At 40.7% G+C, this 16,370-nt stretch overlaps 1 protein-coding gene across 9 annotated transcripts in view; it reads left to right on the top strand.

The window, feature by feature from the left end:
- Window positions 1-16,370, top strand: part of EYA1 (EYA transcriptional coactivator and phosphatase 1) — a 211,890-nt gene that overhangs the window by 186,061 nt on the left and 9,459 nt on the right. For all 9 annotated transcript variants that reach the window (XM_036338508.1, XM_036338516.1, XM_036338515.1 and 6 more), the window contains one exon: window positions 3,329-3,429. In XM_036338508.1, coding sequence (XP_036194401.1) covers window positions 3,329-3,429 — 101 coding nt within the window. The remainder of the gene's footprint in view (window positions 1-3,328; window positions 3,430-16,370) is intronic.

Genomic DNA, 16,370 nt, shown 5'->3' with positions numbered 1-16,370 from the left:
AACTAAAGTAAAACTTAGTTCGAATACAAACCAAGACAGAATGGAAGTGGGATGAAAAGAAGACATGGCTCTTGTTCTTAGAGAATTCGCTATCTAGCAGGGGAAGCAGGCAGCTAACTAACTAGAATATGACGAAGAAATATGTACATGAGCATTTATCACGTATTTATTAGAGCCCAGAACTCTACTAAGCATTTTACATCTTAAAATCAATCTTCACAGCCTTTGCATTTTACAAATCAGGAAACTAAAGCGTAGAGACAGACTTAAGTAAATCGTTCAGGTTAGTAGCTAGTAAAGAAAATGGACAAACTAGATCTCTGATTCCAAGGTCTAGACACCTTTCCACATCCTAGGAGGTCCTTCCACTAAGTGCCTGAACATGTACTTCATTGAGGAAATATTCACTTCCCCCCAGGAGGGGGCAGAGGGCAAGTGTCAGTGAAAGCTAAAGGGAAGAACTGGTATCTGAGCTGGGTATAGAACAGTAAGTATGAGTTGTCTAGACAGATGGGCTTGTGAGAGCAAAAAGACAGAGACATTAAAACATGTTCCCTTCTGAGGGACTTGTGAGTGGTCCTGCGTGACTAGTGTGCAGCCTTCATGGGAAGCTGAAGCTGGAAAGGTAGACTTGGGTCCAGTCAGAAGTGGCCTGTATGTCACCCTAATGAGATGAATATTATTTTAGTGAGTCCTGGGGAAGGGGGGGAGTGTCCTGGTAGGTGGAAAAAAGGTTGTTTTTGGCTGCTCAGCTCTTAAGAAAAAGGGGCGAAAATGGAACGCCTGTACGTCTGTCCTCTGACTACACTTTCATACCTCTTCCTCAAAGCACTACTAAATTACGGCTAAAATATCACTAGTATAGTTATTGTTTTATAGTCTGACTTCCCCACCAGATAGTTAAGTGTGTCTGTCTCACTCCTCATTGTAGCTTTAGAGTACATAGTAGGTGCTCAGTAAGTGTTTGTTGAATGAAATTTATGAATAAATGGTTGTTTACTCTAAAGAAGGCTGAACAGAGGTATCTTTTAGGTAACTGAGTCAGCAGTGACACTATTAGCTGATGGGGAATCAGATTTTATTGGAAAGAAAAGGGTTTGATCTTATCAATGTTGCGTTTGAAGAGCCTATGTGATACTCGCATAGCTCTGTGACATTGGAAATACATAGTTGGAGTTGGAGAATAACCGATGCCTCCTGAAAAGGGCCAAGAACAGAATGCTGGAAAATTCTTATGAAAAGAAAGGAACAGAATAGAATTTCTCATAGCCCAATATAACCAAAATTTTATGTTCTCATGTTCCATGAGAATAGCCATCAGTTTACATAAGTCAGGTGTTTATCCTCTCTGTATCAATACAGAGGAGTCATATTGTGTTTTGTAAAGAGGGGTCCAAGGTAAATGTTTATCAGCACATGAAAGCCAAAACAGATTCCTAAGAAGCACATGGGACAGAGGGATATTGCCTTACTTCCCAGAAGAAAGAGCAAGAAATGTATTACATCATGCACATTGAACTTTAATTCCAAATACTTCAAAAATGTTAGGTGATAGGAAATAACAACAATCAAGTATTTTTAATGGGCATTTTGTTTGACATATTGGAACTTTTTTTTTTTTACAACACAGAATAAAAATTAGAATGAAAGGAATTTGTGGTGGTAGAAATTATCTCAAAACCCAAGTTTCTATGATATTTTTAATAAGAAAAGTAGAGCTAGAAACTTCTATAGTTAATGCTAATGTTGCCATGAAGTGAGGTATAATATGGGGACCAGCACAGAAAACCTGGGCATTTTCCTTGTAGGCCAATGTCAAAGTCATAGGCGAAGAAGACTGGTGTCTCCTGTAACAGCTATGATGTTCTTTCCGACAAAAATGCACCGGTCAAAATGGAAACTGCAGACAGGACCTCAAATTAACTTCTAATAGTTTTAATTTTTAAATCTTTATTGGGCAAAATGTCTGCATGACCCCAAATTCACAACGAAGCCTGTAGGAGACAGCATATAGGTGAGAATTTTTTTGTTCACCACAGCCTCACCTTTAAGAAAACAATGAGTTTACTTCTCCGTTTTCCATGCGAAGGACACTTGACAAAAAACCCGATAACATTGCCCTCTGAGGAGAAAAAGGTAGTTTCACTGCAACCCAAGTTTTGGGTTGTATATTTTTGCAGTGAAAACTGTACTTTGTATTTGTTTCTTAAAGTGATTTAACATTTCACAGTTTAGTGGGTGACTAAAGAAGCATTGAAATGACATCTTTGACTAAGGCCGGCCCTATTTTTGTTCTGCCAGATGCAAACGAGATATTTTAGTGCAAAATGCAAATATAAAGCAGACATTTGTTTAAGCAAACAAGCAATTTGTTCCCGTGTATATCTGATCCTTATTTGAAAGAGACGCAGGCCCCGCTCAGCCATTCACAGTGGAACACTATAAACTGCCCCATTGTCCATTAAAATGACCCCATTGGCAGCCCTGGACTGGGAGCACCGGCTTCTTCTCTAAGAAGCAACAATGGCTGCATTAAGAGCCGGGTGTGCTGACAGTGCAGCCGCCATGGGAGCCCAAACCAAGTCATGACATGGGAAAGATAATAGATAGATAAAGGGATTCTGTTCCCTTTACCTGCTTCTCCTCTAGGAAGGGGCTGTATTGAACATGAGATGTCTGGGTAAGGCAAGCATGATCTCCCTGAAGTGCCCCAAATGACCTGACATTTATTGCAGAAACAGGTTGATGAGAATATTTCAGGCAAACATGTTAGGCTTTTGGAGGGGGAGGGTCTTTAATTCAAATACAATCCCACCTGAAAATGAAGGGGTGAATTCAATAGTGTTTGATTGCTCCATTTTTTCCCATCCTTATCGATAGCCTTTGGATCAAACATGATTTTCGGAGTTTAAAAGATCATGAAACAATTTTACAGTCAAGTTAAAATGTGTTGCCAGAATGACATGCCTTTGTTTAGTCTCAGCTTGTAGAAAAGAAAAATACTTCTGCAAGAGTATTTCTCCCCTCGGATGCTGTATGCCATGCACTAGGACCTGCTTTGCAATCAACGAGTCCTTGGGAAAAGAGTACTGAAATGGTCAATTTCAAGGGATGGGACACAACGTGGGGAATTAATTTACAGTTTTTAATTTAGTGCGCTGTTCCACGTGTTACCCCACGACTTGTAAAAGCTCCTTCTAGTTTGCACAAGTAGGTGAGGGTTAAATCACAGGCACGAAGAAGAAAGTGTTGTCAATAAGAAGTGCAAGTGCGATAGCACTGAGTTATCCAGCCTTTACATGTTTCGTGATTTATTTTTGTTCATTAGGAAAGGAAAGCTGTTTCGAGAGGATAATTCAAAGGTTTGGAAGAAAAGTGGTGTATGTCGTCATAGGCGATGGCGTGGAAGAGGAACAAGGAGCGAAGAAGGTGAGTGTTCCCAGGGGTACACCTTCTGCCATTCGTTTCTTGGTCCTCAAAATGCTCAGAACTGGGTCACTTGCAGACATTCTCTTTCTCTGAAACCGCTCATGGATGTGTTCTGAACCGTCAGCACTGAAAGGGGGCAGTGCAGAATTAAACATGAAGTGGGTTTTCTGAAGAGGGGCGCACACAAGCTCAAGGGTCACGGATGGTTGATGTTCACAGAACGTCGACTTTGGTGTGATGTCTGGGAGCAGAGCAGGCTCCGTGCTGTAGCCGGCATCCAGGACACAGCTAGCACGTGCAGTGTGCTCAGCCAGCAGGCCCCCTGCTGCACCCGTGGCAGACACTGCCAGGCGATCAAAATCTTGTTCTCTGAGCCTGGATGCAACCTGAGAACCTTCCAAACATCACTCCAGAAAGGCTCTCCCAGGAGACCAGGGCTGGCTTGCAGTACTATTCGCTGCCCTGGAGTCCGGCCTTCTCTTGATGATGAAGTCGCCACCTTGCCTCTCTTGAGATATGGGGAAGGGAGCTTGACGCCCAGGTTGCCCCTCATGCTTCTTTTCATTCCTCTGCATCCCTTCGAGGGTAAAACTTAGCAAAGTTTCCTCATTGGTGTATTTTAAGGAGACCACATTCCATAGTAACAACCTGGCTTGCCGGTCTTTTTCACTGTGGCTCCTTACCTCTCGGTCACATTGGTGTGCTCAGTCCTTTGGCCACGCCCAGCGCTTCTTCCCCGCCGTTGCCTCTGCTCAGCATGGAATTATATTTTCTCTAATGCTCTACTCTCATTATCTTACTTACTTTTCAAAGTCCAGTTCATGTAGCACTTTTTCTCATTTCCTTGTTTTTTAAGAGCTCGGTTACAGTGGCACTCACTCATAACATAACTGGAGAAGTTGTAAATAGCTTGGACTCCTGAGCCGGGCAGTCTGGGTTTGAATTAGAGAGCCGCCGCTTACCAGTTCCGTGACTTTGAGCAAGTTAGTTAACTCTTTTCTTTCTCTTTCCTCATCTATAAGTGGGAATAAGAATGGCTCCTAGCTGACTGGGCTGGTTTAAGGCATAGTTTAGTTCAGGTGTGTGAAGACCGTGGGACAGAGCTGGGTATATATGAAGTGTGCAGTACATGGTGGGCATTGGTATTATTTGCCTACATGCCTGTGTTAGCAGTAAAGTGTGAGCTGTAGAAAATTAGGGATATTATTTTGCTTGGTTTGTTGTTTGAGACTGTCTTCAAAATATTTTACAACTCCCTACTTCTTGGCACCGTCGGACCCTATAAATATTTCTTAAATTGGAAAGCATTAAATATGAGATTAATCAATAGGACAGTTTTCTTTCCCTTCCCCAAACACTGACTCATAGAAATAACTGTATAATTCCATAAGGGATTCAGTTCTTCAGTTTGGTTCTCCTGGGGTATTCTAATATATACCAGAAGTGGCACATAAAGTCACCAGAATATAGGTGCATCATTAAGCATGACAGGTGATCAGCCTTCTTATAGAGTCTGAAGGTGACTTAATTCACTTTCAGCGCCTCTGAATTTCAGTGAAAGCATAGAAGCTGACCCTGACTCTTAAAGAATGGATTATTTCACTTATACCTACAAATACGCAATGTGCCCTGTACTTTATGCTCTCCACGTGTGATCAGTGCTGGTGGGAACCCACACTCTTCAGATCCAGCCGAGCTTGATGCTAAGCAGTATTTGTCACTTAAACACTAGCTCTTACATCCCAGCTTTACCAATGGCCAACTACCATGGTCCTTAGGTACATCTGTTAGCCCTTTGTGCTGTCTCCATGAATTGAAATCTTTCCCAGACTCAATTTAGAATACTCCAAATACAACCCTGGAGAGTTAGAGAGAATGTTTGGTGGGAATCCAAACTCAAGTCTTCTTGGGAAAGCCTCTGGAATCTCTGTGCTATTCCTAGACAGGACCTCCTGGTGGCCAGAGGGACATGGAATGGATTAGCACCTCTGAGCAGTTAGAACTGAAGCAGCATCCACACCAGTGGGGCCCAGGGCCTGAGGTGAGGGTCTGTTCTCCAGACTTGTCTTTCTCCGTCTAGATTTACCAAGAAGTTTTCATTTCAGGAGAAGGTTGCCAAAATGTGGCTTTTTAGCTTGTGGTAGACAGAAGGATGCTTATGAAAATGACAACTTAAAATGCAAGGAATACCAGTGAAATCCTTTGGGCCCTGTGGAGGTTTCTGTGGGTGAGTCCCTTCCTAAACCTTACTGAGCAGCGTTGGTTAGCTGCTTGGCGTGGGTGAAACAACATGCCAAGTAAAGGAATTCTTGGTTTGATGTTAGAATGAAAAGTAGTAACAGGTCTGAGGTTATTTGCTCTCTTTGAAGAACAGTTCAAATTATTCCCACTGTTTATCTTTTGTTATTATTTATATTTGGGTCACACACCTATACTGGGAAGAATGATGCCGCTGCCTATAAAGAACGTGCTCTTTTAATTTTTTTACTGTGAGGACTCCTCGCTTCAACTTCCTGTTTTGAAGGAACAGGATGAGTGTATGTGATAAGCGTCCAGTAGCATCTATTTCAAACAAACTCCTTGCACCTTGAAGCCTCCCAGTGTGGGAACCTGGCCAGGAGTTAAAAGATTGTGTATGTGTGAATGTAAAGTGTACAGATTTTTCAGAAGGTTCAGATTCCTAATAATCTTTTTTTTTTTTTTTTTTTTTTTTTTTTTATTAGTTAAGGTATTACAAATGTGTCCTCATCCCCCCCATTAACCCCCAACCTCCCCCCCACACACACTCATGCTCCCATCCCCCCGTTGTCCATGTCCATTGGTTTGGCTTATATACATGTATACAAGTCCTTCGGTTGATCTCTTCCCCTTACCCCCGCCCTCCCCTACTTTCCTTCTGGGGATTGATAGCCTGATCGCTGTTTCTCAGTCTTTGGGTCTGTCCCTTTTCATCAGTCTATGTTGTTCTCTATAATCCACAAATGAGTGAGATCATGTGGTATTTATCTTTCTCTGACTGGCTTATTTCACTTAGCATAATGCTCTCCAGTTCCATCCATGCTGTTGCAAAAGGCAAGAGTTCCTTTTTTTTTACCGCAGCATAGTATTCCATTGTGTAGATGTACCACAGTTTTCTAATCCACTCATCTGCTGATGGGCACTTAGGCTGTTTCCAAATCTTAGCTATGGTGAATTGTGCTGCTATGAACATAGGGGTGCATATATCCTTTCTGATTGGCGTTTCTGGTTTCTTGGGATATATTCCTAGTAGTGGGATCACTGGGTCAAATGGGAGTTCCATTTTTAGTCTTCTGAGGTAGCTCCATACTGTTCTCCACAGTGGCTGCACCAGTCTGCATTCCCACCAGCAGTGTAGAAGGGTTCCTTTTTCTCCACATCCTCTCCAACACTTGTTGTTTGTTGATTTGTTGATGATAGCCATTCTGACAGGTGTGAGATGATAACGCATTGTCGTTTTGATTTGCATCTCTCGTACAATTAGTGACTTTGAGCAGGTTTTCATATGTCTTTCGGCCTTCTGTATGTCCTCTTTCGAAAAGTGTCTATCTAGGTCCGTTGCCCATTTTTTTATTGGATTGTTTATCTTCCTTTTGTTAAGTTTCATGAGATCCCTGTAAATGTTGGAAATTAAACCCTTATCGGTGGTATCATTGGCAAATATGTTCTCCCATGTAGTGGGTCTTCTTGTTGTTTTGTTGATGGTTTCCTTTGCTGTGCAAAAGCTTTTTATTTTGATGTAGTCCCATTTGTTTATTTTCTCTTTAGTTTCCATTGCCCTAGGAGCATTATCAGAGAAGAAATTTCTTCGGCATATGTTTGCGATTTCGCTGCCTGTGGATTCCTCTAGTATTTTTATGGTTTCCCGTCTTACGTTTAAGTCTTTTATCCATTTTGAGTTTATTTTTGTGTATGGTGTGAGTTGGTGATCTAGTTTCATCCTTTTGCATGTATCTGTCCAATTTTCCCAACACCATTTATTGAAAAGACTGTCTTGACTCCATTGTATGTTCTTGTCTCCTTTGTCGAATATTAATTGGGCATAGTGGTTTGGGTTGATTTCTGGGGTCTCTATTCTATTCCATTGATCTATATGTCTGTTCTTGTGCCAGTACCAAGCTGTTTTAAGAACAGTGGCTTTGTAATACAGTTTGATATCTGGTATTGAGATCCCACCTACTTTGTTCTTTCTGAGGATTGTTGCAGCTATTCGGGGTCTTTTTTTATTCCAGATGAATTTTTGGAACGTTCGTTCTAGATCTGTGAAATATGCTGTTGGTAATTTAATGGGGATTGCATTGAATCTATAAATTGCTTTGGGTAGTATGGACATTTTGATGATGTTGATTCTACCAATCCATGAACACGGTATATTCTTCCATCTGTTTATGTCTTCCTCTATCTCTTTTTTCAGTGTCCTGTAGTTTTCAGCATATAAGTCTTTTACCTCCTTAGTTAAGTTTATTCCTAGGTATTTTAATTTTTTTGGTGCAATGGTAAATGGGATTGCTTCTGTAGTTTCACTTTCTGTAAGTTCACTATTGGTGTAAAGAAATGCCATGGATTTCTTAGCATTAATTTTGTATCCTGCTACATTGCCGAATTCATTTATTAAGTCTAATAATTTTTTGATGGAGTCTTTAGGGTTCTGTATGTACAGTATCATGTCATCTGCAAATAAGGACAGTTTTACTTCTTCTTTTCCAATCTGGATGCCTTTTATTTCTTCTTCGTGTCTGATCGCAATGGCTAGTACTTCCAGTACTATGTTGAACAGGAGTGGTGAGAGGGGGCATCCCTGTCTTGTTCCTGTTTTTAGGGGGAATGGTTTTAGTTTTTGCCCATTGATTATGATGTTGGCTGTGGGTTTGTCATATATGGCTTTTATTATGTTGAGGTATGATCCCACAATTCCTATCTTGCTGAGAGTTTTTATCAAGAAAGGGTGTTGGATTTTGTCAAATGCTTTTTCCGCATCAATTGATATGACTATGTGGTTTTTCTCTCTCAATTTGTTTATGTGATGTATCACATTTATTGATTTGCGGATATTGTACCATCCTTGCATCCCTGGGATAAATCCTACTTGGTCATGGTGTATGATCTTTTTGATGTACTGCTGGATCCGATTTGCTAGGATTTTGTTGAGGATTTTGGCATCTATGTTCATGAGGGATATTGGCCTGTAATTCTCTTTCATTGTATTGTCTTTATCTGGTTTTGGGATTAGGGTGATGTTGGCTTCATAGAATGAGCTGGGAAGTGCTCCTTCCTCTTGGATCTTTTGACATAGTCTGAGGAGGATAGGTTTTAGGTCTTCCTTGAATGTTTGGTAAAACTCCCCTGTGAAGCCATCTGGCCCCGGGCTTTTGTTTGCTGGAAGCTTTTTGATTACTGCTTCGATTTCCTCCATAGTTATTGGCCTATTGAGATTTTTAGATTCTTCCTGGTTAAGTTTTGGAAGGTTGTATTTATCTAGGAATATGTCCATTTCCTCCAGGTTGTCTAGTGTGTTGGAGTAGAGTTGTTCATAGTATTTTCTAACAATCCTTTGTATTTCTATGGGGTCTGTTGTTATTTCTCCTCTTTCATTTCTGATTTTGTTTATTTGGGTCCTCTCTCTTTGTTTCTTGGTGAGCCTGGCTAGAGGTGTATCAATCTTGTTTATCCTTTCAAAGAACCAGCTCTTGGTTTTGTTGATCTTTTGTATTGTTTTTTTGGTCTCTATGTCGTTTATCTCCGCTCTGATCTTTGTTATTTCCTTCCTTCTGCTTACAGTGGGCTTTTTTTGTTGCTCTCTTTCTAATTCTTCGAGTTGTAGAGTTAGGTCATTTATTCTCATTGTTTCTTGTTTCTTGCAGTAGGCTTGTAGAGCTATGAACTTCCCTCTCAAGACTGCTTTTGCTGTGTCCCATAGGTTTTGGATTGTTGTGTTTTCATTGTCATTTGTTGCCATGATGTTTTTTATTTCTTCTTTGATCTCACTGGTGACCCAGTCGTTGTTTAATAGCATGCTATTTAGTCTCCATGTGTTTGATTTTTTTGGATTGTTTTTGTTGTAGTTGATTTCCAGTTTTATGCCTTTGTGATCTGAGAAGATACTTGATATGATTTCAATTTTCTTGAATTTGAAGAGACTTTGTCTGTGACCCAATATATGGTCTATCTTTGAAGATGACAAATGTGCACTCGAGGAGAATGTATATTCTGTGACTTTGGGGTGAAATGTTCTGAAGATGTCAATTAATTCCATCTGATCTAGTGAGTCATTTAGGATTGATGTTTCTTTGCTGAGTTTCTGTTTAGAGGATTTGTCCAGTGGAGATAATGGGGTGTTAAGATCCCCTACTATGATTGTATTGCTGTCAATCTCTCCCTTGATCTTCTCCAGAAGATTTCTTACGTATTTGGGTGCTCCTATATTGGGTGCATATATATTTACCAGAGTTATTTCTTCTTGTTGGACTGCTCCCTTTAGTATTATGAAGTGGCCTTCTTGATCTCTTTTTATGTCCTTCACTTTGAGATCTAATTTGTCAGATATAAGTATTGCTACCCCGGCTTTTTTTTCACTTCCATTGGCCTGAAAAACCTTTTTCCATCCCTTCACCATCAGTCTGTGTGCGTCTTTTTTTGTGAGGTGGGTTTCCTGTAGACAGCAGATATATGGGTCATGTTTTCTTATCCACTCATTTACCCTATGCCTTTTGACTGGGGAATTTAATCCATTTACATTTAAAGTTATTATTGATAGAAACTTGTTAGTCGCCATTTTTGTTCTTTACCGCTGCGTTCCTTCTTTGTTTCCTGTTTTTTCTATTTACAGCAGACCCTGTAGCATTTCTTGCATTGCTGGTTTGGTTGTAATAAACTCCCGTAGACCGTTTTTGTCTGTGAAGCTCCTGATTTGACCCTCAATTTTGATTGATAGCCTCGCTGGGTATAGTATTCTTGGATTCAGACCCTTCCTTTGCATGACTTTGTATATTTCATTCCATTCCCTTCTTGCCTGATGTGTTTCTGTTGAGAAATCGGTCGCTAGTCTGATGGGGGATCCTTTGTAGGTAACTTTCTGTCTCTCTCTGGCTGCTTTTAAGATTCTTGCTTTGTCGTTGGTGTTTGCCAATTTAATTATTATGTGCCTTGGTGTCGGTCTTTTCGGGTTCATTTTGTTTGGGACTCTGTGAGCTTCTTGGATTTGTGTGAGTTTTTTCCTCCCTATATCAGGGAAATTTTCTGTTATTATTTTTTCAAACAGGTTTTCTATTCCTTGCTCAGTTTCCTCTCCTTCTGGCACCCCTATTATTCGGATGTTGTTTCGTTTAGCATTGTCCCAGAGTTCTCTTAGGCTCTCCTCCTGCTTTTTAATTTTTTTTTCTAGAAGCTGTTCTGTTTGGGTATTTTTTTCTACCTTGTCTTCTAGCTCGCTGATGCGGTCCTCTGCTTCTTCTAGTCTACTGTTGATGCTTTCTATTGAGTTCTTTATGGCAGTGATGTCGTTTTTCATTTCTTCTTGGTTTCTCTTCATTTCCTCTTGGTTCTTCTTCATTTCCTCTTGGTTCCTACACATATTGTTGAATTGGTCTTCCATTTTTTTCATCCACCTTATGACCATTACTCTGAATTCTTTCTCTGACAGGTTGCTTGCCTCCATTGCCTCCATTTCGTTTACTTCCTTTTCTGATGATGCCTGTTTTTCTCTCATATTTGGGTTGGTTCTTTGTTTCACCATGATTTCTCTTCTCAAGGTGTTTGGTTATGTAGTTCTCTCTCTGCTTTAGGGGATGTCCAACCTTTCCGTGAGAAGAAGCAGTGCTCGTCTGAGTTCACGCAGTCACGCTGCCTGCGATCCCTTGCTCCCCGGTCAGTAGGTGGTCTCTGGATGCCGGCAACAACCACCCAAGATGGCGCAGTCTCCGCTGCTTAGCTGGCGCACCACGAGAGGCTTCAGCCGCAGTCTCCAACCGTCCTTTTTTTCCTGGGGGTTCTCGGTCTTTCCTAGCTGCAGACAGTCTCTCAGCTGAAAATCCTCTGCCTATTCGGGCTGCATGTTACCCGTTTCAGCTGCTCACCCTTATCTGCTCCAGGACAAGGCACAGGACACGTCCGTTTATACCGCCGCCATTTTTCCTCCTCCAGATTCCTAATAATCTTGCATAAGATTCTGATATTATCAATCTATCATCCAGAGAGACAAGCTGATCATTTCTTTCTTATATTCTGCCTGCCCTTTTTAGGCTAACTAGTATTTAAATTTAAAGTTTGTGCGTAAGAGGCAAAAATCTAAGAATTCACCATAGATAATGAGTATCTTTAAAGTGGAATTCTGCACAGAAGTAGAGAATAGTTAGTATAGTTAATATTTAATTGGTGGGGGGACTAAAATTCATCAATATCCCATTTTTACAAATAAATTCAAGCTAAAGAAATAGTTATCCATGCTATTGATGGATTAATGCTCATAATGGTAACTAATTATCTACACTAATAAAAGAGAAAAATGGTAATTGGTGTACAGCGCTACCCTTTTCATTGGCTAATCAGGGCTATATGCAAATTAACTGCCAACTAAGATGGCAGTTAACTGCCAACAAAGATGGCGGTTAATTTGCATATGTAGGCACAATGCAGGGAGGCGAAAGGGAAAGCAGGAAGAAGCCCCCTGCCACTGACAGTGATCGGAAACCCAGGGGGGAGCTAAGAGCTGGGGGACAGGGCAAAGGTGACCCTGGGGCCGCCTTTGCCCTGCCCCCCAGCCATGATCGGAGAATCAGGCGCCTTTGCCGCACTGGCCAGTGATAGCAGGAAGTAGGGGTGGAGCCAGCGATGGGAACTGGGCACGGTTGAAGCTGGCAGTCCCGGGAGCTAGGGGTCCCTTGCCTGGGCCTAAAGTGGAGCCCATGATCGCGGGGCCGCTGCAGCTGCGGGTCCCCGCTGCCCGGGCCGGACGCCTCAGCCAGAGGCGTCCTGCAGGGGCAGGGGCGGAGCCCGTGCGATTGCGGCGCCCCCCGCTGCCCGGGCCGGACGCCTAGGCCAGAGGCGTTAGGCCTGGGCAGGGGTGGAGCCTGCAACCGCGGGGAGCTGGGGGTTCCCTGCCCAGGCCTAATGCTTCGGCCAGAGGTGTTAGGCCTGGGCAAGGGCAGAGCGAGAGATTGCGGTGCTGCTGCCGCTGCGGGTCCCCGCTGCCCGGGCCGGATGCCTCGGCCAGAGGCATCAGGCCTGGGCAAGGGGCCGATCCTGCGATTGGAGGGTGACGGGGGTCAACGCCTGAGGGCTCCCAGTATGTGAGAGGGGGCAGGCTGGGCTGAGGGACACTCCACCCCCCCACACACACCCAGCGCACGAATTTCGTGCACCGGGCCCCTAGTAATTACTATAAATTGTAAAGCCCTTATGTCCCAGTCCCTCTTTTAGGCACTTCCTATTCATTATTTATTAAATCCTTACAATAATTTGATGACGAAGGACCCAATTTATAGATGAGAAAACCAAGGCACAGGAAGGTAAATAACTTGGCCAAGTTCACACAGTTAGAAAGGGGCCAAACAGGTATTTGAAGCCCATACTAGTTGTGAGATTTAGCACAAAGTTCTTTCAAATTATAAACTTTATTTACATGGCTTAAGTATGATTTCACTTACAAAAGGAATTTTCATGCTTTTTTTCACATTTAAATGTCAGAATTTTATTTTTTTATTTGTTTACAGTATTATAGATGGTTCCCCATCCAACCTACACCCCACACTGTTGTCCGTGTTCATGGGTTATGCATATATGTTCTTTGGTCAATCTCTCTTCCATGCCTCTATTAAAGTGTGTAATGTTTGTTTCATTTCTTTTCAGAGGTAGGTAGAACAATTTAGCACTCTCCCCCAATTTTACATTTATGACTAAAAATTTTAAAATCATTCTGATATATCATTTAGTTCATGAGCATTTTAGATTAATTAAAATCAAGTAAATCAGTGAAGTTCTGCACATTTGTGCACTAAAATGTTTTTGCAAAATCAAACGATTTTGCATTTCTTCTGAATTGATTTTAACCATTTAGCTTGTCTCTCTTAGCTTCCTATATCCTCTTGAAAATCTGTACAACACTCTTTCCCCCTATAAAGATGCCTTTCATCTCCCTAAATAATGTTCTTCTGCTCGAGGTATCTAGTTACTTTTATAAAGCCCAGAAATGAAGACCAGTCGGTAGTGGCCAGTTGCCTGTTTGTTATGGATTATTGAAGTCTGTGCTCTGTCATCTTTGTTCTATTTGCCAAATGAGTTCCCGGGCTTTCATCAGCAATTTCACCTAATTCTATCATTTTTACCATTAGAAAGCACACCTTCAGAGAGAAAAAGGTTAGAAATACATTTATTTATTTAAAAGAGCAACATTATTCTACAGAAATCTCTTGCAGGTATTTCTGGAAGCACCTCTTAAAAGACGGTGCAGAGAGCATGTGAGGAGCTATCTACCTGTGGATATCTTTCTTTGACATGTGTCCTTTATTGTCAAAATCTGCCAGGATTTCTTTACCATGTTTTGTTTGTTTCCCTAATGCAACATACCTCGAGTGAATATAATTAGGCATATGTATGATTTTTAAAAAGATCAAAATGTAATAGTCTCCTGCACAATGAAAGCAGTTTGCATTCCTAGAGTAAAAGTGGCCTTGTTTTATAACAACACAACTACATTTATTTTACTACTCGGAGAACTACTTAAAATAAATCTCTTGTGAACAAAACCAGAAGGAAAATGGCAAGCAACCATTATTCTGCCTAATGATGAAGGCTTCATTAAAGGTGTCCATTTCAAATGTACACTATCAAACTTGCTGAAATCCAAGATGAAGCTGAGAACCTAATGCTTGATCCTAAACTTATTCAGGAGAAAGATAGAGAGCTGCTTTTGTGAAAACTATAACATTTTTAATGCAAATTTCTGCTTCTAGTTTTATTTCCATGAAACAGGGCTTACTAACACTGAGTATATGAATTTATTATTCTAAAGCCATTCATCCACTAGTACTTAATGAGCACATACAATATGCCAGGTTTTTTTTAATGCAGTGACTTTTTATTTATTAAAGTATAATCGACATGTTGCATGAGGTATATGACATAGTGATTCAACATGTCCATACCTTATAATCATATTGTGATAAATCTAGTATCTGTTACTGTAAAATTGATTGCAATAATATTGAATATATTCCCTTTGCTGTACATTATATCCACATGACTTATTTAAAACTGGAAGTTTATATCTCTTATTACCCTTCCATTTTTTCACCCATCTTCTCATCCCCATGCCCTCTGGAAACTATCAGTTTATTCTCTGTATCTAGGACTGGGTTTCCAGTTTGCTTTGTTTATTCATTTGATTTGGTATTTTAGATTTCACATATAAGTGACATCATACAGTACTTGTCCTTTGATTTCATTTAACGTAATATGCTCTAGGTCTATTCATGTTGATGCAAATGGCAAAATTTCATTCTTTTTCATTTTTATGACTAACATTCCCCTGTGCACACCACATTTTCTCTATCCACTTGTCTATTAATAAACACTAGGTTCCTTCCATATTTTGGCTTTTATGAATAATGCTACAATGAACATAGGAATGCAAATATCTTCCAAATTAGTGTGAATGTAATGTGTACAGATTTTTGCCACTATTGGTATTTTGAGAGGGATTGCAGTGAATCTGTAGATTGCTTTTTCATTTTCTGTGGGTAGGTAACCAGCAGTGGAATTGCTGGGTCACATGTTCTTTTTGAGGAACCATCATACTGTTTCCCATAGTGGATAGCTATCCCACCAGCAATGCACAGAGTTTTTTCCACATTATCACTAACACTTGTAACTTGGGTATTTGTTGTCTTTTTGATAATAGCCAATCTGAAGTGATACCTCATTTGGTTTTGATTTGCATTTCCCTGATGAGTGACACTGAGCATCTTTTCATGTGTTTGTTGGCCATCGGTATGTCTTATATGGAAAATGTGTATTCAGGTCCTCTATCCATTTTTTTTAAAATATATTTTATTGATTTTTCACAGAGAGGAAGGGAGAGGGATAGAGAGTCAGAAACATCGATGAGAGAGAAACATCGACCAGCTGCCTCCTGCACACCTCCCACTGGGGATGTGCCCGCAACCCATGTACATGCCCTTGACCGGAATCGAACCTGGGACCTTTCAGTCCGCAGGCCGACGCTCTATCCACTGAGCCAAACCGGTTTCGGCCCTCTATCCATTTTTAATCAGATTGTTTGGTTTTTGATGTTGAGTTATAGAAGTTCTTTAAATAATTTAGATATTAACTTCTTATCAGATATATTATTATTTGTAAATCTCCCATTCAGTGGGTCGTCATTTTGTTTTGTTAATGGTTTCCTTAACTGTGCTTAAGCTCTTTAGTATTTTTTTTCCCTAGGAGTATTATGGTTTCTGGTCTAACACTCAAATCCATTTCGAGTTTATTTTTGTATATGGGTTAAGAAAGTGGTCCAGTTGCCTTTTTTTTTTTTTTTTTTTTTTTGGCATGGAGCTGTCTAGTTTTCCCAATGGCATTTATTGAAGAGATGTCTTTTCTTCATTGTATGTCCTTGCTTCCTCTGTTGTAGATTAATTGACCTTATAAGCATGGGTTTATTCCTGGGCTCTATTCTGTTCCTTTGATTTGTGTACCTGTTTTTGCACCAATACCATAGTGTTTGGATTATTAGAGCTCTGGGGTATAGTTTGAAACCAGGATGCCTCTGATGTTCTTTTTCAAGACTGTTTTTAACTATTTGGGGGTCTTCTGTGGTTCCATATAAATTTCAAGATTACTTGTTCTAGTTCTGTAAAAAAAAAAAAATACCATTGGTATTTTGAGAGGGATTGCATTGAATCTGTAAATTGCTTCTGGTGGTGTGGACA

Source organism: Myotis myotis, unplaced genomic scaffold, assembly GCF_014108235.1.
Source record: "Myotis myotis isolate mMyoMyo1 unplaced genomic scaffold, mMyoMyo1.p scaffold_m19_p_16, whole genome shotgun sequence".
In the NCBI taxonomy this organism is placed as follows: Eukaryota; Metazoa; Chordata; class Mammalia; order Chiroptera; family Vespertilionidae; genus Myotis; species Myotis myotis.
The sequence above is the reverse complement of the archived record's forward strand: the minus strand, read 5'-3'. Positions and strand labels throughout refer to the sequence as shown.